This window comes from Nematostella vectensis, chromosome 12 (assembly GCF_932526225.1).
Source record: "Nematostella vectensis chromosome 12, jaNemVect1.1, whole genome shotgun sequence".
NCBI classification, from domain to species: domain Eukaryota; kingdom Metazoa; phylum Cnidaria; class Anthozoa; order Actiniaria; family Edwardsiidae; genus Nematostella; species Nematostella vectensis.
The window spans coordinates 12,315,476-12,332,844 of record NC_064045.1 but is presented as its reverse complement, the minus strand read 5'-3'; the positions used below and the strand labels follow the sequence as shown (position 1 = coordinate 12,332,844).

General features: G+C 41.1%; 3 protein-coding genes and 1 long non-coding RNA gene across 4 annotated transcripts; 1 reads left to right on the top strand and 3 right to left on the bottom strand.

Annotated features, from left to right (window-relative positions):
• Window positions 1-257: 257 nt before the first annotated feature.
• LOC125557436 lies at window positions 258-872 on the bottom strand. The gene is made up of 2 exons (XR_007305271.1): window positions 813-872; window positions 258-387 (listed from the first exon to the last, which is right to left on the bottom strand). It is a non-coding gene; the product is annotated as an uncharacterized LOC125557436 (long non-coding RNA).
• Window positions 873-3,140: 2,268 nt separating this feature from the next.
• LOC5520624 (allatostatin-A receptor) lies at window positions 3,141-4,400 on the bottom strand. The gene has a single exon (XM_001640400.3). It carries the CDS (start codon window positions 4,366-4,368, stop codon window positions 3,349-3,351), a length of 1,020 nt encoding a protein of 339 aa, XP_001640450.1. The 5' UTR covers window positions 4,369-4,400; the 3' UTR covers window positions 3,141-3,348.
• A 2,112-nt stretch (window positions 4,401-6,512) lies between these two features.
• LOC116603949 (prisilkin-39-like) lies at window positions 6,513-6,833 on the top strand. The gene has a single exon (XM_032365637.1). The coding sequence runs from the start codon at window positions 6,513-6,515 to the stop codon at window positions 6,831-6,833; it is 321 nt and encodes a 106-aa protein (XP_032221528.1).
• Window positions 6,834-8,241: 1,408 nt separating this feature from the next.
• Window positions 8,242-17,036, bottom strand: LOC116603961. Its single transcript, XM_032365663.2, has 5 exons — window positions 16,478-17,036; window positions 15,283-15,728; window positions 13,085-14,502; window positions 12,414-12,591; window positions 8,242-9,086 (listed from the first exon to the last, which is right to left on the bottom strand). Exons 1-5 carry the CDS (start codon window positions 16,701-16,703, stop codon window positions 8,664-8,666), a joined length of 2,691 nt encoding a protein of 896 aa, XP_032221554.2. The 5' UTR covers window positions 16,704-17,036; the 3' UTR covers window positions 8,242-8,663.
• Window positions 17,037-17,369: the final 333 nt, after the last annotated feature.

Here is a 17,369-nt window from a genome sequence, read left to right as displayed (position 1 = left end):
GGTTGGTGCACCAAAAACTGGTAGTCGACTTTGCCAAATGTTCGCCTTTAATAACACTTCAGTCCAGTGTGCCCTGAAAAAGTGTTTATAGAACGAAAATTTGGCAGAGTCGACTACCAGTTTTTGGTGAACCATATTTATACTTTGGTTAACGAATACCACTATTAATAGGTATTTTGATTTGAAAAAGTTTTGAATAACTTTGGGAGCAATATTGGAAACACATATTGGAATTGAGATTGAATGACCAGCCAATCTTTCAGCACTTTCGAGAACTTTACTTCTCCATGAGAACTTCTAAAGTAACTATATCGTCAGAAGGCGACGATATTACATTTCAAGTTCATAAACCTTCCCAACATTCAAGCGGTTTAAACTTTTGAACTCCTACAACAGAAAAAGAGAATTTTGTGAGGGATAGCTTGGATGCCTTTGAAAGTTCAAGAAAATTTTTTTCTTCTTTACCGGCTACTTGCCCTGTACGCCTGTTTTGATTAATATTAACACATTGACCCCTCAACCGGCCTGTACCGGCTTTGGGAAGTACCCACAACCCAAAAAATTCATAAATGCAAAATAAACACAACAAGATGAAGATACTCAGGCATCAGTCTAAGGGATAAATGATCTTGAAGATATGAATCCAACCTAGGTGTTGGCAACTACTCTTAAGCCAAATAATAGCACAGGTTCTTTGACAAATTTCAAATCGAACAAGGAAAGAAAACAGAATCACCCCTCTCAATAAAACGCTCAAAATACCACACAAGGGAGAGAGATCAGCAAACACAGCTCAAGACACAAATAGATACCTTTATTCGGATCCTCCAGGTTCATTTCCATGGCCTCAAGACACATGTCCACTCCTTGAAGGCTTGTAAAACCACGAAGATGCCTTTACGTATTGCAAAGAATTCTGGGAGATCCAGGGAAAAAATCCAGGGGAAAGAGGGAAGGGCCAGTCAACACTGCTCTCCCCAAAGTCAGATAGTTTTTTATAAGTCTTTTCACCCCGAAGCCAAACAAATCAATTCCAGGTCATACAGACCCAGAATAGCAGTGTAAACAATTTTGGAATCAATTTGGTTTCAGAAAAGACAGCATTTAGGAGAGCTGTGGTGATTCATTAGAAAATTATTTTCTCATCCAGGCAAAGCCAAACAAGAAAAAATCATCATGAATCCACCTTTGCTTGCAAATATCCATAAGCAAAGCACTCAATTATGCCCCAATAGACTTCATGATGTCCTGAGACACTCTCCCAATATGCTCATAGCTGTATTTTTGAAAAAATACAAGCAACCATCAACTTGTGCTTGCTTCAGCACAACGACGAGGGATTAAAAGTGGGGAGCGCAAAGCACTGTTGGAAAGCTTGGATACCGCTGACTAGGTGCAGCTGTGTTTGACTTTGACGGGCTGTATAAAACTCAGAATAGGGGGGGAGGTATCTGTTTTCAGTCTGTTTTTTGTAAATTTAGCTCCAAAAAAGCCAGGAGTCAATGGGTTAAGTTTTCCCAGATATGGCATTTCGATATGGAAGATAATAAGAAAAGAAAGGAAGACCCTGTTTTATGGTTACCATAGGGTGAGGTAAGTCACGTGCTTATCACGTGACACACTTGCATCATAAAACAACGCCAAGACCCACAGCGCAAACCAACACTTTGATTTGGTACGACACCTCATCTAAATCTAAGCATAAAGATGCTGTTCGGGATTTGCGTCTCCGTCCTGCTTGCAACATTGGGAAAATACATCGTAAAACGATGGTTTCTGTACTTTATGCTGTTGGTGATTGGTACGGAGATTGGTCTTCTTATTAACGCAATGCAACACAAGCCTAAGAATCCGGATGCTGTTGGAGCGGCGCGCCCACCGCCATCTCCAGCCACCGAGGAAACGAGCGGAAAATGACTGCGGTTCTCCCATTTGATACGGAAAACCTGGACTGCCTTCAGACATATTGCTACTACTGTTTGGAGTATCGCACCGTTTGTACCCGAGAAAAAGCGCAAGATAAAACGCCGATAAATCGCCCTTTAAAGCACTGTTGACGCCATAACATCACCTGGTGGAGGGAGTTATTCTCGGGCTGCACTGTGAAACGCAAAACGACTATTTGAACATTGCGAATGTAAAGAAAATACTCGCAAGAAAACGCGATAAAAACGCCAAGAAAAAGCGCTTTTTCCGCTAAAACGCCATTAATAGAAAATTTATGAACAAGCCTCCCGTCGTTTTCAAACACCACATTTTCTACAACGAAGGCAATAACAGGCAATTAACCTCATTAATCTAAAAAAGTTTCTTTTCTTTTTTCAAGATAATGAAAGCGTGAAGATTCACGGTTTCATTTAGAGTTTTGATTTAGATTTACTAAAGTTATTGTGTCATTGCACTTTTACAATGAATTTATGTTTATGAATTTAATTAGTTTGTGAATAAAATTATATGTGAATACACCCTTTATTTGTGTATGTTTTTAGAATACGAATTCAAACATAAATGGTTTGGTTTAGCATTACAGGTACTTGCAGGTACTTACGGGTTTCCTGTGGTGACCAGTCTCTCTCACAACTCTTTCTTTTCTGCTCTGCCTTCTCAGTCAGGGAACCCAAACAGACAGCCGAGGATTTTGCGGGATAAGTGGAAGCTCATCGATTGTTCCTTAATGGTATTCCCCTCCATTAACTAACTCGAGTATAAAAACTCTTTTATAGTTCTCAATATACAATCTTTCTAAAAGTTTACAGACTTTTAAGAGTTATGGAGTATAACATAAACTGTTAAAATCTTCCGTTGAACACCTAATATGAATACATCGTTAAGTTTAGATTGTTAATGCGATTACATTATTTAGTTTGAGTTGCCTGCCTTGTTACCGTTTAAAGGTAACTATTGGTAACTAATGCGATTACATAGTTTAGCTTACAGCCAAATTCGTTGTTACGCGACCTCTACGAATCCAAAATCCATGTCTTGTTTGGGAATAGCGCGTGGTTAAACACAAGCTTTGGGGGCGGTTTGTCTGGTTTTGATTGTTTGGTTTGATTGACTACGCGCTATTCCCAAACGAAGAAAGGAATTTTGGATTCTGGGAGGTCGCGCAACAACGCATTTGGCTATAAAGAATGTCGATCAACCACTCCTTTGTTATTATTAACAATTGAAAATACAGCAGTTTATATGCAAGAGAACTTCAAAATAAACATCCACGAATGAAGTCTATTGATATAAGTAAAAGTTTCTCAGTTACTTGCTTGAATTTGCCGATGCAAATGGAGTCACTCGGTGATGCGTGATTGGCCTTCTTTTAATAGTATTTTTGTCTACTAGTTTCCAGGACTAGACATTGTTGTCCTCATAAGCCGCCCTGCGATCTCCAAGTCCCCCTCCATCATCCTCAGCAAAGCCCACGTCACTTCTCTCGGTCCCAGCCCTTTCCTCTCGCGCCGCGACACGATGTCTCCTTCCCATGAGACACCGGCATTTGGTGAACACTTCCCAGTAGCCTTTGCGGAACTCCTTGCTAGCGAGCGCGTAAATTATGGGGTTAAGGCAGAAGTTGAGCATGGCAAGAACTGATAACCCAAGATGCAACGCGGACCGGATATTTCCGTAGCCAATAGACGAGAGGAAGAAACTCACTTGAGAAGGGCTCCAGGAGATGATCAGCAACGTCGTGGCGAGGGCGGCGACTCGAGTGACTCTCCGAGTGATGGCCGAGTGCTGCTCGGAGCCCAAATTAGGAGATTTTCGGAGCTTGTACACGAGATGCGCGTACAGACACGTGATGACGAAGAACGGGAGAGCAGACTTGAGCAGGAATCCCAGTACGCCTCGCACATGCGCGAGGAAATCCTGCTCGGCGCGGAGGATGATGCATCGCTTGCCGGCAGGGTTTCCAGGCGCGTATTTGGAACCCGGGTGAGCGATCCATACGAGGCCGAGCGCGATCACATAAGACAGAAAGACCCCTACGATGGTCTTTCTCACCGTGAAGACTTGCTTATAACGCGTTGGTCGAACCACAGCGACCCAGCGATCGAAGGCGAGAAGGAGACAGATGTAGGTGGATGCAAAACCGAGCAGAAACACGATCATGCGGATCCATAACATATGGCAATACGCTATTAGGCCTGGTATGTTGGTTGGCTCGAAGAGGGGCGGGTCGAAAACAAACTTGGGCGAGATAAACATGACGATTCCTGCCATGCAATCTGTCACGGCCAAACCAAAAATCATGATGTTGTAAGACTTGTTAAACCGATTTCGCTGGTTGAGGAAAACCAGCATGACCAGTGTGTTTCCAAGCACGGAGAGAATCGATATGATCCCGTACGATATCTGTATCGAGAGCAGCATGTTAGTAGCGCTGCTAGGTGTAAATGCTCTAAAGATCGAGCGCGCAGCAAGAAAAAAGAACAATTCGGAGACTAATTAGAATAGAATAATGATGTAGCATCCGGTTTCAATAAAGCGGAGCTTCTCTTTACCTAGGGCGAAGAGATGTTTAGAAATAGAAGTCGAGAGAAGGATATTATTGGGTCACAAATTAGTGAAATCATGCAAGACTTCGTCAACACTCCTCGGGTAGAGCAAACACACATTTATAGAGCGGTATGTGTTCACTTGCTTACTTGTGTAATGTGACACACCTTTCAAAACGATTTTTACTGATTTCGTTCCATTTGGCCTGAACATAAAGGCAAAAAAAGCAAATCAGTTGGCCATGCACGAGTTTTTGATAACCGCCTTTTGAAATTCGATAAGAAAATGCCTTCTTTTAATCATCCCCAACATCAGAAATCATTTTTTAAATAAATAAAACAAACATAAACAACTTTGATATCGTTACAGAATCAATACCGTTGCAACTTGTAGGATTTTTAATGTCTATCGGTGCTCTTTGTTTATAAATATAGCTCAGCTTTGCGTTTCCCTACGTGCGTTAATGCTCTGTCTAGCGTCTGATTCTAGGTGTGAAGTCTGCGTTAGAGTGTGCAGTTTTGATAGCGTATTTAAGAATAACAGTTTCAATTGCTTTATGGACCGGTGATTGATGAGTATCTGCAAGTACTCACACACTAGAGAGTAAACAGATGGTTTTTATAAAAACTATTGATGGTTATAAACTCGATCCTCCGTATGATTGCAATAAGACGTATTAATGTATGTCACACTTTCATTTGACACAAACTCCATTTCACACCCTAGATTTGCCCGAAAAACTAGATGAAAAGAGACAATTTATCTTTCATTGACGTTTTTTTTGACAGGGTGGGGCAAAGGCACTTGGACAACAGGAAAACAGTAATTTCGGAGATAAGCACAGCACATTACAGGAATCAGACAGTTTTTATATTTGGGAAATTTCCAATACAAAATCATGCTAAAAGTGTTCTGACTGAGATTAATCTATTTGAATTTCTTAGATCTTAATTACAACATTCGAACGCATGAAAACAAAATGAATTTGTTGCTATATATGCACTCATTTTCCCTCAAATTACGAGTGTTTTCAGGGTTTTTACAAGCCTAGAAATAAGATACAAAAATATAATGCGTGAATTAAACTAAACCTTGATTTCTGTTATTGCTTTCAGATTCAAAATATTTTTAAAAAAATGCTTTTTCATCCAGATTCTTTGTTTTTTTTTTTTAATTATTGATCCTTCAGTTTCTTGGATTATTTCCGGGTCTGATAATTTCATTGTTGTACTTACAAAGTTGAGGAAATAATACAAAGTTGAGAAAATAATAGCGAAAGTTGAGGAAATAATAGTGAAGTACTTTTCATGTTCTCTTTGTACTTTTTAATTGAGAAAATGAACAAAAAAACAAACAAGAGTTGGGAGAACCTGCTCAGGAGGATAAATTAATGAAAACAAATGTAATATATGTAAAAAATATAGAGGAGGAATGGAATAGATATAGGAAACGGAAGAGAAAACCGTTTGAAAAGTGAGATCGGGGGCTTGAGTAATTCGTGTAATGGTGAAATACGTTTCGTTTATAAAAGCTTCCCTGCTAGCAGTGCTTTATTTTTTTTTCCTGGTTGGTTCTACCAGTTCACTTATCCGTGTCACGTCTAGGCAAACAAACGAGAACGCGAGAGAACATAGGCGCGACAAGTGAATTGGTAGAAACTACAAGGAAGAAAGCTCTGTTAGCAGCTAGGGTAATAGAAGTTCTCTGGGTTTGAATGTTTATCCGTCAGACTCCAGACTGTATAATATGCTGAACACAATGTAAACACTTGTCTTCAAAGGATTACTTATTTGAACGGTTTTTAAACTCTACATTTTACGAGATGTGCTTCTAGAGTTAGAAGACGGAACTAAAAACCTGACAAAATGATTAAACTTTCTGCCCCTGATAACCCGTCTTTGTTAATAACAAATCTTTGCATACTGTGGTCTGTGTAGCCTGTGTAGCAAACACAAGAGACTTGGGTAGAAGAAAGGATCGCCTTGGTCATCGCGCACTGCCATCCTAACGCGGACTATATGTGCTATGGCTATGCAGGCTATATGTTCTATGGCTATGCAGGCTATATGTGCTATGGCTATGCAGGCTATATGTTCTATGGCTATGCAGGCTATATGTGCTATGGCTATGCAGGCTATATGTGCTATGGCTATGCAGGCTATATGTTCTATGGCTATGCAGGCTATATGTGCTATGGCTATGCAGGCTATATGTGCTATGGCTATGCAGGCTATATGTGTTATGGCTATGCAGGCTATATGTGTTATGGCAATGCAGGCTATATGTGCTATGGCTATGCAGGCTATATGTTCTATGGCTATGCAACTAACTATGGCTAACGATGGATAACGATATCAGAGTGGCTGTGAAATGGAATGGATTGAAACAGAAGCTCCAATGACTCGCGCAAGAAATTTCCAAAAAGAGACACCAATAGCTCACACAGCAAATAGCGCAATTTACTCCACCAAATGCTTCCGCTAGTAGGAAAGAGCGTGTCAGAAAATACAAATTTCTACCAACATGGCACATTATTAGCTTTTCTAGTCTAATAAATAAAGCAATAAAATAAGAGTTTACATTATGCCATTTGATAAAATTAGAGATTCTAAAGACTCGACATAAAAGTCTTATACTAGTCAAGCAATGATCTAACAATATGTACTTTAATTGATTTATCATTTTGAACCGAAACTCTCAGTTAAGTCCATTCTCAGGAAGTCCCCACTTGAAAAGGCTGAATCATGAGCATTAAAATAATTTCACAATTCCAAGAATCGATTCTTAAGCTTTCCCCAGGCATGTTAACCCAAAGATAAGAAATAAGCTTTTTGTAGTGTAAGAACTGTAAAAACGCGTCTTAGCTTCCACGGGCTCTTATGAAAATGGTTCTTTCTGCGAATTTTAGCTAGTAGGTTCTAGTTACTTTCTTGATTTTTTTAAATAAATAATAATTTATAATGAGGGGTGCTGCCTTTTTTGACAAACATAGTAATATTTTCCACAATCAATTATTCCATCGGGTCTTTAATGCCCAGGAAACAGTGGGAACTCTACATGCGCTTGTCAGAGTTTTTTTTAGTCCATCCCCATCCCTTGAGTGGCATTACTTGTTCTTACCCGAAACTGTTCTCCCAATATTTGAAGAAGACACACGTTTGGCATGAAATTTCCAATTCTCAATATATAAGCTCAAGATTCCGCATCCATGGAGTTTCTCTGACCAAAAGCGTAATTCCAAATTTTAAAGAAATTTAGAATATATGAAAATTAGATAGTAGCGAGCAAATTTGGCTTATTTTCTAATCAGAGCCCAACTTCTCCCTAAAAGCGAGGAGAATTCATACTTTGAACATTTGAAAATTGCACTTCAAGCCTCATATCTCGAAGAATCCATTAGAAAAAAAAAACACTTTTTGATATGTTGGTTTGCATAACATAAGGAACCTCTATGCAAAAATTCAAGCTTACCGAAGTAAACCAGGCCTTATTTTGGGAAAACTTGCCATTTTTTTGTTTTTGTTTTTTTGCTCTGTCCATAACAACCTATCGACATAGGGATATAAGGTGAGCGCTGACAACAGGCGATTACCCAGGAGTTGCTGAGGGAGGGGGGGGGGGGGGGGGGGGTAGAGCGCCAGGACGCTGAAATGTGTCGCGGATGTAAACACACGCACATAAAAACACAAAACGGAGCGCTTATGTCGTCATGTCGCCAGTGTGCTACAGTAGCGTTTTTCTAACACATTACCACGTGTAAAGTTTATTAGTTGACATAATAATGTTTAATTTGTTGGGGTTTTTTATTATTATTTTCTTATAATATTTCATAGATTTATATTCAATTTTGTCAGGAATAAAATTGTTCATATGAAGCTGTCACAATTAGGGAAGCGATTAAAGGGGCCACACAAGAAGCGTGCTGAATGGATGTTTCCCGTTAGATGCGCAATTATAGATTTTACAGGTCCCTGATATATTATATGGTTGTCTTCTGTATAGGACTCGGGTCAAACGCAATTTTCAAGATAACTATTTCCCTGCTTCAATCTTTGATCGATAGTACGGTTAGTGCTGTACGGAACTCCAGTTACCGACATATCCATTTTACTGTTTAATCTGTGATCAATGGTATGGTTGTTTTCTGTATGGAACAGCAGTTAAACGCATCAGGAATTTAAAAGCTTCTCGAGGTGTCCACGCAAATCGCCAATAGTAAGCGCGCTGGCCCGTAAGACAAGGGGCTCATCTTGACGACGCCTGCTGTCCTTTAGAATGGCCAGCATCTCGTAGGTACTCAATCTCTTGGGTGCAAGGCTAAGGGCCTTGTTGATCAGGTGGCTCGAAGCACCCTCGCGAATGAGAGCCTTGAGGAGCATTGTGAAGAGAGAAATTGTGAACTCAGTCTCACTCGGGCAGAGCGAGTAAAAGTCGACGGCTTGATGCCATGCCTGGTGGCGTAACAGCACCTGAAGCGCCTGCAACTCTTGGCCAGCGGACCAGAGTAGTGTGGCATGCACTTGCGCGGATTTCGGACTGGGGCTGAGTTTTAGTATTGGTAGACAATCCGTTACAGATTGCGTGATGTAGTTCTAAAAGACAAGCATTTATTGTCACAAACCGGCACGCACTACTATATATTGCTAAATGTGGTTTCATGGGACGGGTTGGTGTCACGCTTTGGAATTTTAGTACAAATGTAAAATGACTAAATAAAAAAAATCCTCCTGGTTAATCCCGTTGTTAGAGTTTTACATATTGCTGGTCTCCCTCGGGCCAAATTCAGGAAGGTGTCTCGTGCTCTTAGGAAACCCTCTATTGGAAACCTAGCCCCACCACTCAACACTTTCACCCTTCTATTGGACACCTTCCCCTTCTATTGACCACCTACCCCCTTCTATTGAACACCTTCCCCTTCTATTGACCACCTACCCCCTTCTATTGAACACCTACCCCCTTCTATTGAACACCTTTCCCTTCTATTGAACACCTTCCCCTTCTATTGAACACCTTCCCCTTCTATTGAACACCTACCCCCTTCTATAGAACACCTACCTCCTTCTATTAAACAACTACCCCCTTCTATGGAACACCTTCCCCTTCTATTGAAAACCTACCCCCTTCTATTGAACACCTACCACCTTCTATGGAACACCTACCCCCTTCTATTGACCACCTACCCCCTTCTATTGAACACCTACCTCCTTCTATTGAACACCTTCCCCTTCTTTTGAACACCTACCCCCTTCTATTGAAAACCCCCTTCTATTTAACACCTTCCGCTTCTATGGAACATCTTTCCCTTCTATTGAACACCTTCCCCTTCTATTGAACACCTCCCCTTCTATTGAACACCTTCCCCTTCTATTGAACACCTTTCCCTTCTATTGAACACCTTCCCCTTCTATTGAACACCTCCCCCTTCTATTGAACACCTACCCCCTTCTATTGAACACCTACCCCCTTCTATTGAAAACCTTACCCCCTCCTATTGAACACCTACCCCCTCCTATTGAACACCTACCCCCTTCTATTGAACACCTTCCCCTTCTATGAAATACCTACCCCCTTCTATTGAACACCTACCCCCTTCTATTGAACACCTACCCCCTCCTATTGAACACCTACCCCCTTCTATTGACCACCTACCCCCTTCTATTGAACACCTACCTCCTTCTATTGAACACCTACCCCCTTCTATTGAACACCTTCCCTTTCTATTGAACACCTTCCTCTTCTATTGAACACCTACCCCCTCCAATTGAACACCTACCCCCTTCTATTGACCACCTACCCCCTTCTATTGAACACCTACCTCTTTCTATTGAACACCTACCCCCTTCTATTGAACACCTTCAATTTCTATTGAACACCTTCCCCTTCTATTGAACACCTACCCCCTTCTATTGAACACCTACCCCCCTCTATTGAACATCTTCCTCTTCTATTGAACACCTTCCCCCTTCTATTGAACACCTACCCCCTTCTATTAAACACCTTCCCCTTCTATTGAACACCTTCCCCTTCTATTGAACACCTTCCCCTTCTATTGAACACCTACCCCTTCTATTGAACACCTTCCTCTTCTATTGAACACCTACCCCCTTCTATTGAACATCTACCCCTTCTATTGAACACCTTCCCCTTCTATTGAACACCTTCCCCTTCTATTGAACATCTACCCCTTCTATTGAACACCTTCCCCTTCTATTGAACACCTTCCCATTCTATTGAACACCTACCCCCTTCTATTGAACACCTTCCCCTTCTATTGAACATCTTCCTCTTCTATTGAACACCTACCCCCTTCTATTGAACACCTACCCCCCTCTATTCAACACCTACCTCCTTTATTTGAACACCTGCCCACTTCTATGGAACAACTTCATTTTCTAACATCAGCCCCCTTCTATTGACCACCTACCCCTTTTCTATTGACCACCTACCCCCTTCTATTGAACACCTACCTCCTTCTATTAAACACCTACCTCCTTCTATTAAACACCTACCCCCTTCTATGGAACACCTTGCTTTTCTAACATCAGCCCCCTTCTATTGACCACCTACCCCCTTCTATTGAACACTTATCTCTTCTATTGAACACCTACCCCCTTCTATTGAACACCTACCCCCTTCTATTGAAAACCTTCCCCTTCTATTGACCTCCTACCCCCTTCTATTGAACATCTACCTCCTTCTATTGAACACCTACCCGCTTCTATTGAACACTATCCCCTTCTAATGAAAACCTTCCCCTTCTATTGAACACCTACCGCCCTCTATTGAAAACCTTTCCCATCCATTAAACACCTTCCCCTTCTATTAAACATCTACCTCCTTTTATTGAACACCTACCCCCTTCTATTGATTACCTACCTCCTATTAAACACCTACCCCCTTCTATTGACCACCTACCCCCTTCTATTGAACACCTACCTCCTATTGAACACCTACCCCCCTCTATTGAACACCTTCCCTTTCTATTGAACATCTACCTCCTTCTATTGAACACCTACCCCCTTCTATTGAACACTACCCCCTTCTATTAAACACCTACCCCCTTTTATTGACCACCTACCCCCTTCTATTGAACATCTTCCCCTTTTATTAAACACCTTCCCCTTCTATTGAACACCTACCTCTTTCTATTGAACACCTTCCCCTTCTATTGACCACCTACTTCCTTCTATTGAACACCTACCCCTTCTATTGACCACCTACCCCCCTCTATTCAACACCTACCCCCCTCTATTCAACACCTACCTCCTTTATTTGAACACCTGCCCCCTTCTATGGAACAGCTTTCTTTTCTAACATCAGCCCCCTTCTATTGACCACCTACCCCCTCCTATTGAAAACCCTCCCCCTCTATTGAACACCTGCCCCTTTCCATTGAACACCTACCCCCTTCTATTGAAAACCTTCCCCTTATATTGAACACCTACCTCCTTCTATTGAAAACCTACCCCCTTCTATTGACCTCCTACCCCCTTCTATTAAACATCTACCTCTTCTATTGAACACCTACCCCCTTCTATTGAACACCTACCCCCTTCTATTGAAAACCTTCCCCTTCTATTGAACACCTCCCCTTGTATTGAACACCTACCCCTTCTATTGACCACCTACCCCCTTCTATTGAACATCTACCTCCTTCTATTGAACACCTACCCCCTTCTATTGAACACCTACCCCCTTCTATTGAAAACCTTCCCCTTCTATTGAACACCTTCCCCTTCTATTGACCTCCTACCCCCTTCTATTGACCTCCTACCCCCTTCTATTGAACATCTACCCCCTTCTATTGAACACCTACCTCCTTCTATTGAACAACTACCCCTTTCTATTGAACACATTACCCTTCTATTGAACACCTACCCCCTTCTATTGAACATTTTCCCTTCCTTAAAAGCACCTACCCCTGCCTGCTCATCAGTTGCTGGAACACTGACCACCCGTAGACCCTGCCCTCTGATGTTCATTAGCCAATCAGGCTCAGCCGAGTATACCACGTGACACAGTAAGCTCAGAAAAGCATTGTGCGGGTCCTCTTGGGCTTTGTGGCTTTTTACCCACTGTCCATCTCTCCACTCCAAACTAGAGAAAATCATGTAAAGATCATGTTATCCACAATCAGAATATTGGAAAAGTGTTGAGCAGTACACTGGCAGATCCAGGGTGGTTTACAAACTAGACAATAAGCATGAAAAGGGTCCATAATGTACATTAATCCAAACGGGGAGGGGTATGTGGATGGCCACCTAATTAACTGCCTGGATCCGCACTAGCAATAGGAAAGGCCCACAAGAAAAGTGTATAGGTGCCATGCTTAATTGAGTACACATAGCAGAGTCTATCTCTGGCTAATACAAAAAAGAAGAAAAAATGAAAACAGAAAAAAATGATATGGCAAGGTACAGTAAAATTTCACCTTAAAATGAAATACGAGAAAATGATAAGATCTAGATATTTTACTATTACTAGGCCCACAAAATATGATTATTATTTATCAGGATTATCGTTATATTAAGTATTGCTAAATAGAGGAACAACTAATTATAAATACAGTAATGGTTAATACTGTATGTACCGATATAACCATCTCCATCGTTGCTCAAGCCCTATATGTAGGCCACCTTCTGGTGTCCTAAGCCCTGTGAACTCAGCCACACCCTCCTGGAAGTCAGCTAGATTGTGGCTCTTAAGAAGTCCAAGGTGAGCAAGATCAACATCACTAGGATTCGCCAAGTCCATTGTTTCAAGTAGCTCTTCAGTTTGTCTTTTAACACTCTCAGAATCTTTCATTTCATTTACCATAGTAGATGAAAAGTGTTCTTGGAATAGTTCTTCAAAGGTTTGGCACAGGAAGCCAAATTGTTTAAACTTTGGAAGCAGAATTTCAAGGACAGGAGTTCTCATGGAAGTTTCTTCAGAGTCTAATTTTCTAAGAAATGCTTTGAGGTGCTCTTGGACAAAACTTCTATACATGGGATTGTTCCAAAGGAGACCTATAGCCAGGACAGGAGTCTGGAATGAATCACTTAACAAAAGATCGAGCACATCTTGACCTATGACATGACCCTCACCTATTAGCTCATTAGACATTGCAATGTTCAAGGCAATCTTTGCCGCATGGTGCTCAAATTTCCAAGCTTTAAGGAATCTAATTGAGGCATTGGAGTCCAAACATGAAGAACCTTCTAAAGAGATATTGTCAGCTGCAGCAGAAAGTTGTCCACTATGATAAGATTTTCTCTGTTTTCTACACACAAAGCAATGTGGCAAGTCTGTTTCTTGAGACAGAACTACATGTTGGGCTGTGCTGCTACATTTGCAAGAAGCTATCATCTCGCCAGTCTTTGCTTCTTGTATACTTTCACAAGAGGCGTATTTTCCATTATCTAAATTCATTAGTTCTTTTGTTACATTCTTTCTCTCATTGGAAGCATTAAAACCCTTCGCAGTCTGTTTGTGTTGTGCTAAAACCCCACGAGTAGTTGAATCTATCTTTGAAGACTGAATTAAGTTTGCAATATCAACAACAGGCTTTGATACCAACTGCCAGATCTTGTTTGGCATCCAGAACCCTATCCTTGGTACGTCTCCAATTGCAGTCCATAAACCAAGTTTATTACTGTTAAGATCACAAATATCACATATTGCAGACCCACTTTTAACATCAAACATTGTCACTTTTCCAGAGTCTAATAACAACCCAATAAACAAACCAACAGAAAATGACTGACTGATTCTGTCTGCTTTAAGGCTTTCTGAAGAAGATAGTGTACACAGTAGCTTCATATGAGGGATACCATTGTTGATGACGGCATAGTAAACTGCAAAATGGCTGTCAATTAGAATGAGTTCCATTGTGGTGGGGTGGGAGGTGACTGACACCAGGTGAACCTGGTCTGTCTGGTCATGCCAAACTGGTAAAATAGCCATCATGACGGATCTGAAGTCTGATTTAGTCAAGTTGTCAACAACACCATGATTCCAGACAAAAGCCTGTATAAACAAAATTACATCACAATAAGTCAAAGTAAACACAAAAACCAGCACCATAATTCCAGTAAACAAAAACAAAACAACAACATGGGTCTAAAAACAAAAACAAAAAAACACCATAAGTCCAGACATAAGCTTGTATAAGCAAACAGACATAGAAGTCTGTAATCCATGATTCTAAATGTAAGCCTGTACAATATAAACCAAAAAGAGTAATGGTCTTTTGCTATGCAAGCTACATTAAAGTACCATTAGTCAATGGATGGTTAGGGTGAAATCACTTACAAGTCTACCATTGCTTGCTACAGTCAATTTAAACGTCCTTCATTTTCAAAATGCTGCAATGTCAGATCCAGATGAAAAGACTTTTTCTATAATAAATCGTTTGAAGCCACTTAAAGTTGGCAGTACAAATAAATTATTACCAGGTAGCACATATACCGTATGACTTAGAAAAATAAGAATTGTTAATAAAAATAATTTCAGTGCTACTGTACCTCTATTTAAAAAAAAAAACACATTCATAGCCACTATAAAAAGTCCCCATATATATTTGTAAGTAAAATAAAGTATTCGGCCATCTCTATGAAGCAGTTAACCTTCTTCAGACCAACTGGCTTGAGAGTGTGAAGGGTGCCGCTTAATAGAGGGGCTATGCCATAAAATGGCCCTAGTACGCCATCATCTGCAACACACATGACTCCTTATGAATGTATGTATCTTATTTGGGTTTGATCCCTTGGCATCAACAAAAAAATTAACCAAATTAACCTTTAATACCTTTATTTCTCTTGGCACCGAGGTCCAGAATAGCAGAAGTTGTCCATCCTCACCCGGGATAACAGGGATCATGCAGATACCTTTATGGAGCAGGTGAAGGTCAACTACAGGACAGCTATGCAATATTGCGACAACAGGGCCGACATATATGGCCACACTTTCCTGCCATAGCTCCTCCACTTCCCGCATACACACACAGCATGAGGACAGACCAGGCGCTGCCGAGCGCTTTTCACACCAGAAGAAGTTACTTGTGTATGGGTGTAGCACAACGGAGAGGACTTTGGCACCTTTTGCATTACTGAGTTGGAACTGTTGCTTTTTCTGCCAATGGTTTGTGTGTGGGTTGAGTTCTATGCAGGCAGTTGTGCTGTTTTTATGGACGATGTAGACTTGAGAAGTGTTATTTGGGTTTGGGATTACTGCTACAATCTCTAACTTGGGTCCTGCATCAAAACAATGATGGTGATGTTTAATGTTACTGTGGTACAGTATCCGTGACCACCCTCGTGACTTATTAAAGGTAGTTGCTTAATAGAGGTTGGCCTCTTAATGGAGGTGGCCAAGGATGGCTTTTTTAAGATGTGCAAAAACCTGACTCATCAAATTGGGAACTAACAATCCCTTGCCTTCTTGGATAAAGCACTTAAATAGCCTGTATTGGGGGATGTACAAGAACCACTGTGGAAACCGGCCTGTCATCTACAGTTGCATACCTGTCAACTCTCCCGCATTAGGCGGGAGTCTCAATATTTTGGACCCCTTCTCCCGCTCTCCCGCTTTGAGCACCAAAGCTCCCGCTTTTTAGCGATTTTTATCGCTTCCGAAAAATTATTCTATAGAAAATCATCATTTGCCTATTTTCTATTAAAATATTTGAAACAATAATTCCCTTGCATAGCGCAATATATTTAACACCCTCGTGAGATCTATAAGTGGATTTGTTCACGAGAGCTTTCTATTCTGCAAACGCCTGCACGGTTAAACCCCTCCCCCCAAAAAAATCTCAAGCCTTGATATTTTCGGAGGTTGACAGGTATGCAGTTGTGACAATCTTTTCTTATACTTGTACTACTTGCCCTTTTGATTCTCTGTTTTTTTTCATAGTTCCCATGCATGCTCAAAATACCATGAGATGGCAATAGTAGCTAGCGAAATCAAACCTGAAACTGCTTCTACAAAATGGTCATCGCACCTTCAATCGTTTCGCACTCGATCCACTGCGACCTAGGAAATGAATTGGTAACCCACAGACTTCTCCCTTCATTTGTGGCGACAAAAAACAGTCCTTGGCTTCCCCATACTCCCGTGATGTGGTCCTTGACAATGTCTGTTACATCACTTTTAGAAGTTTCTTGTCGGTGAACTGAATGGCTGTGCTGGGTGGTGGGGCTGGGAATCTCTCTCACAAAGAAAGCCATATTGAGAGGTTTAATAGCCACATCTTGCTGCTAATAGTGATCTACAATGCTGAGTGGATTGGGGATATTTGAGGTAAAACTTTATGCAAAACTCGTGACCCTTTGACAGCCATATTGAAAACCAAAGGCTTGGCTGCTCTGCGAAAAATTAAACACAGGGATTCCACTCGTAAGTAAAATAACCGGAAGTAATGTATTACTTGCCATGTCAAGGATTTGACCATGCTTGCTTGATGAGTTCATATTTAACCATTCTTGTTTGATGACCTTTGGTTGCCAAGGAAGTGGCCTTGCTTAATGAGTTCTCCACAACGTTCACTTCCAGTTTGCAAAAGCCGAAAAGTCACTAAAAGTCAAATTTTTTGTAGCCAAATCTGATAAAAAAAAACGTCCCGTAGAGATACTGCAAGGGCATAAAAATTCCTTATTGTTCTTTCACGGTGGTCGGTTTTTTATCAGAAAACTCCCCCCAGAAAAATTCTTGGAACTGGCTTGCCTATGGTTAGTCTGTGGAAGCACGGGTGGCCTAGTGTGGTAGCGCGTCGGCCTCTCACCGCTGTGGCACAGGTTCGAATCCTGGCTCAAACTGGGGATTTTTCCGGGTTCCTGCCTTGAATCGAATTTGTCACAAGTGAGTTGAAGTTATTCTCCCGTGTTTCCAGTCTT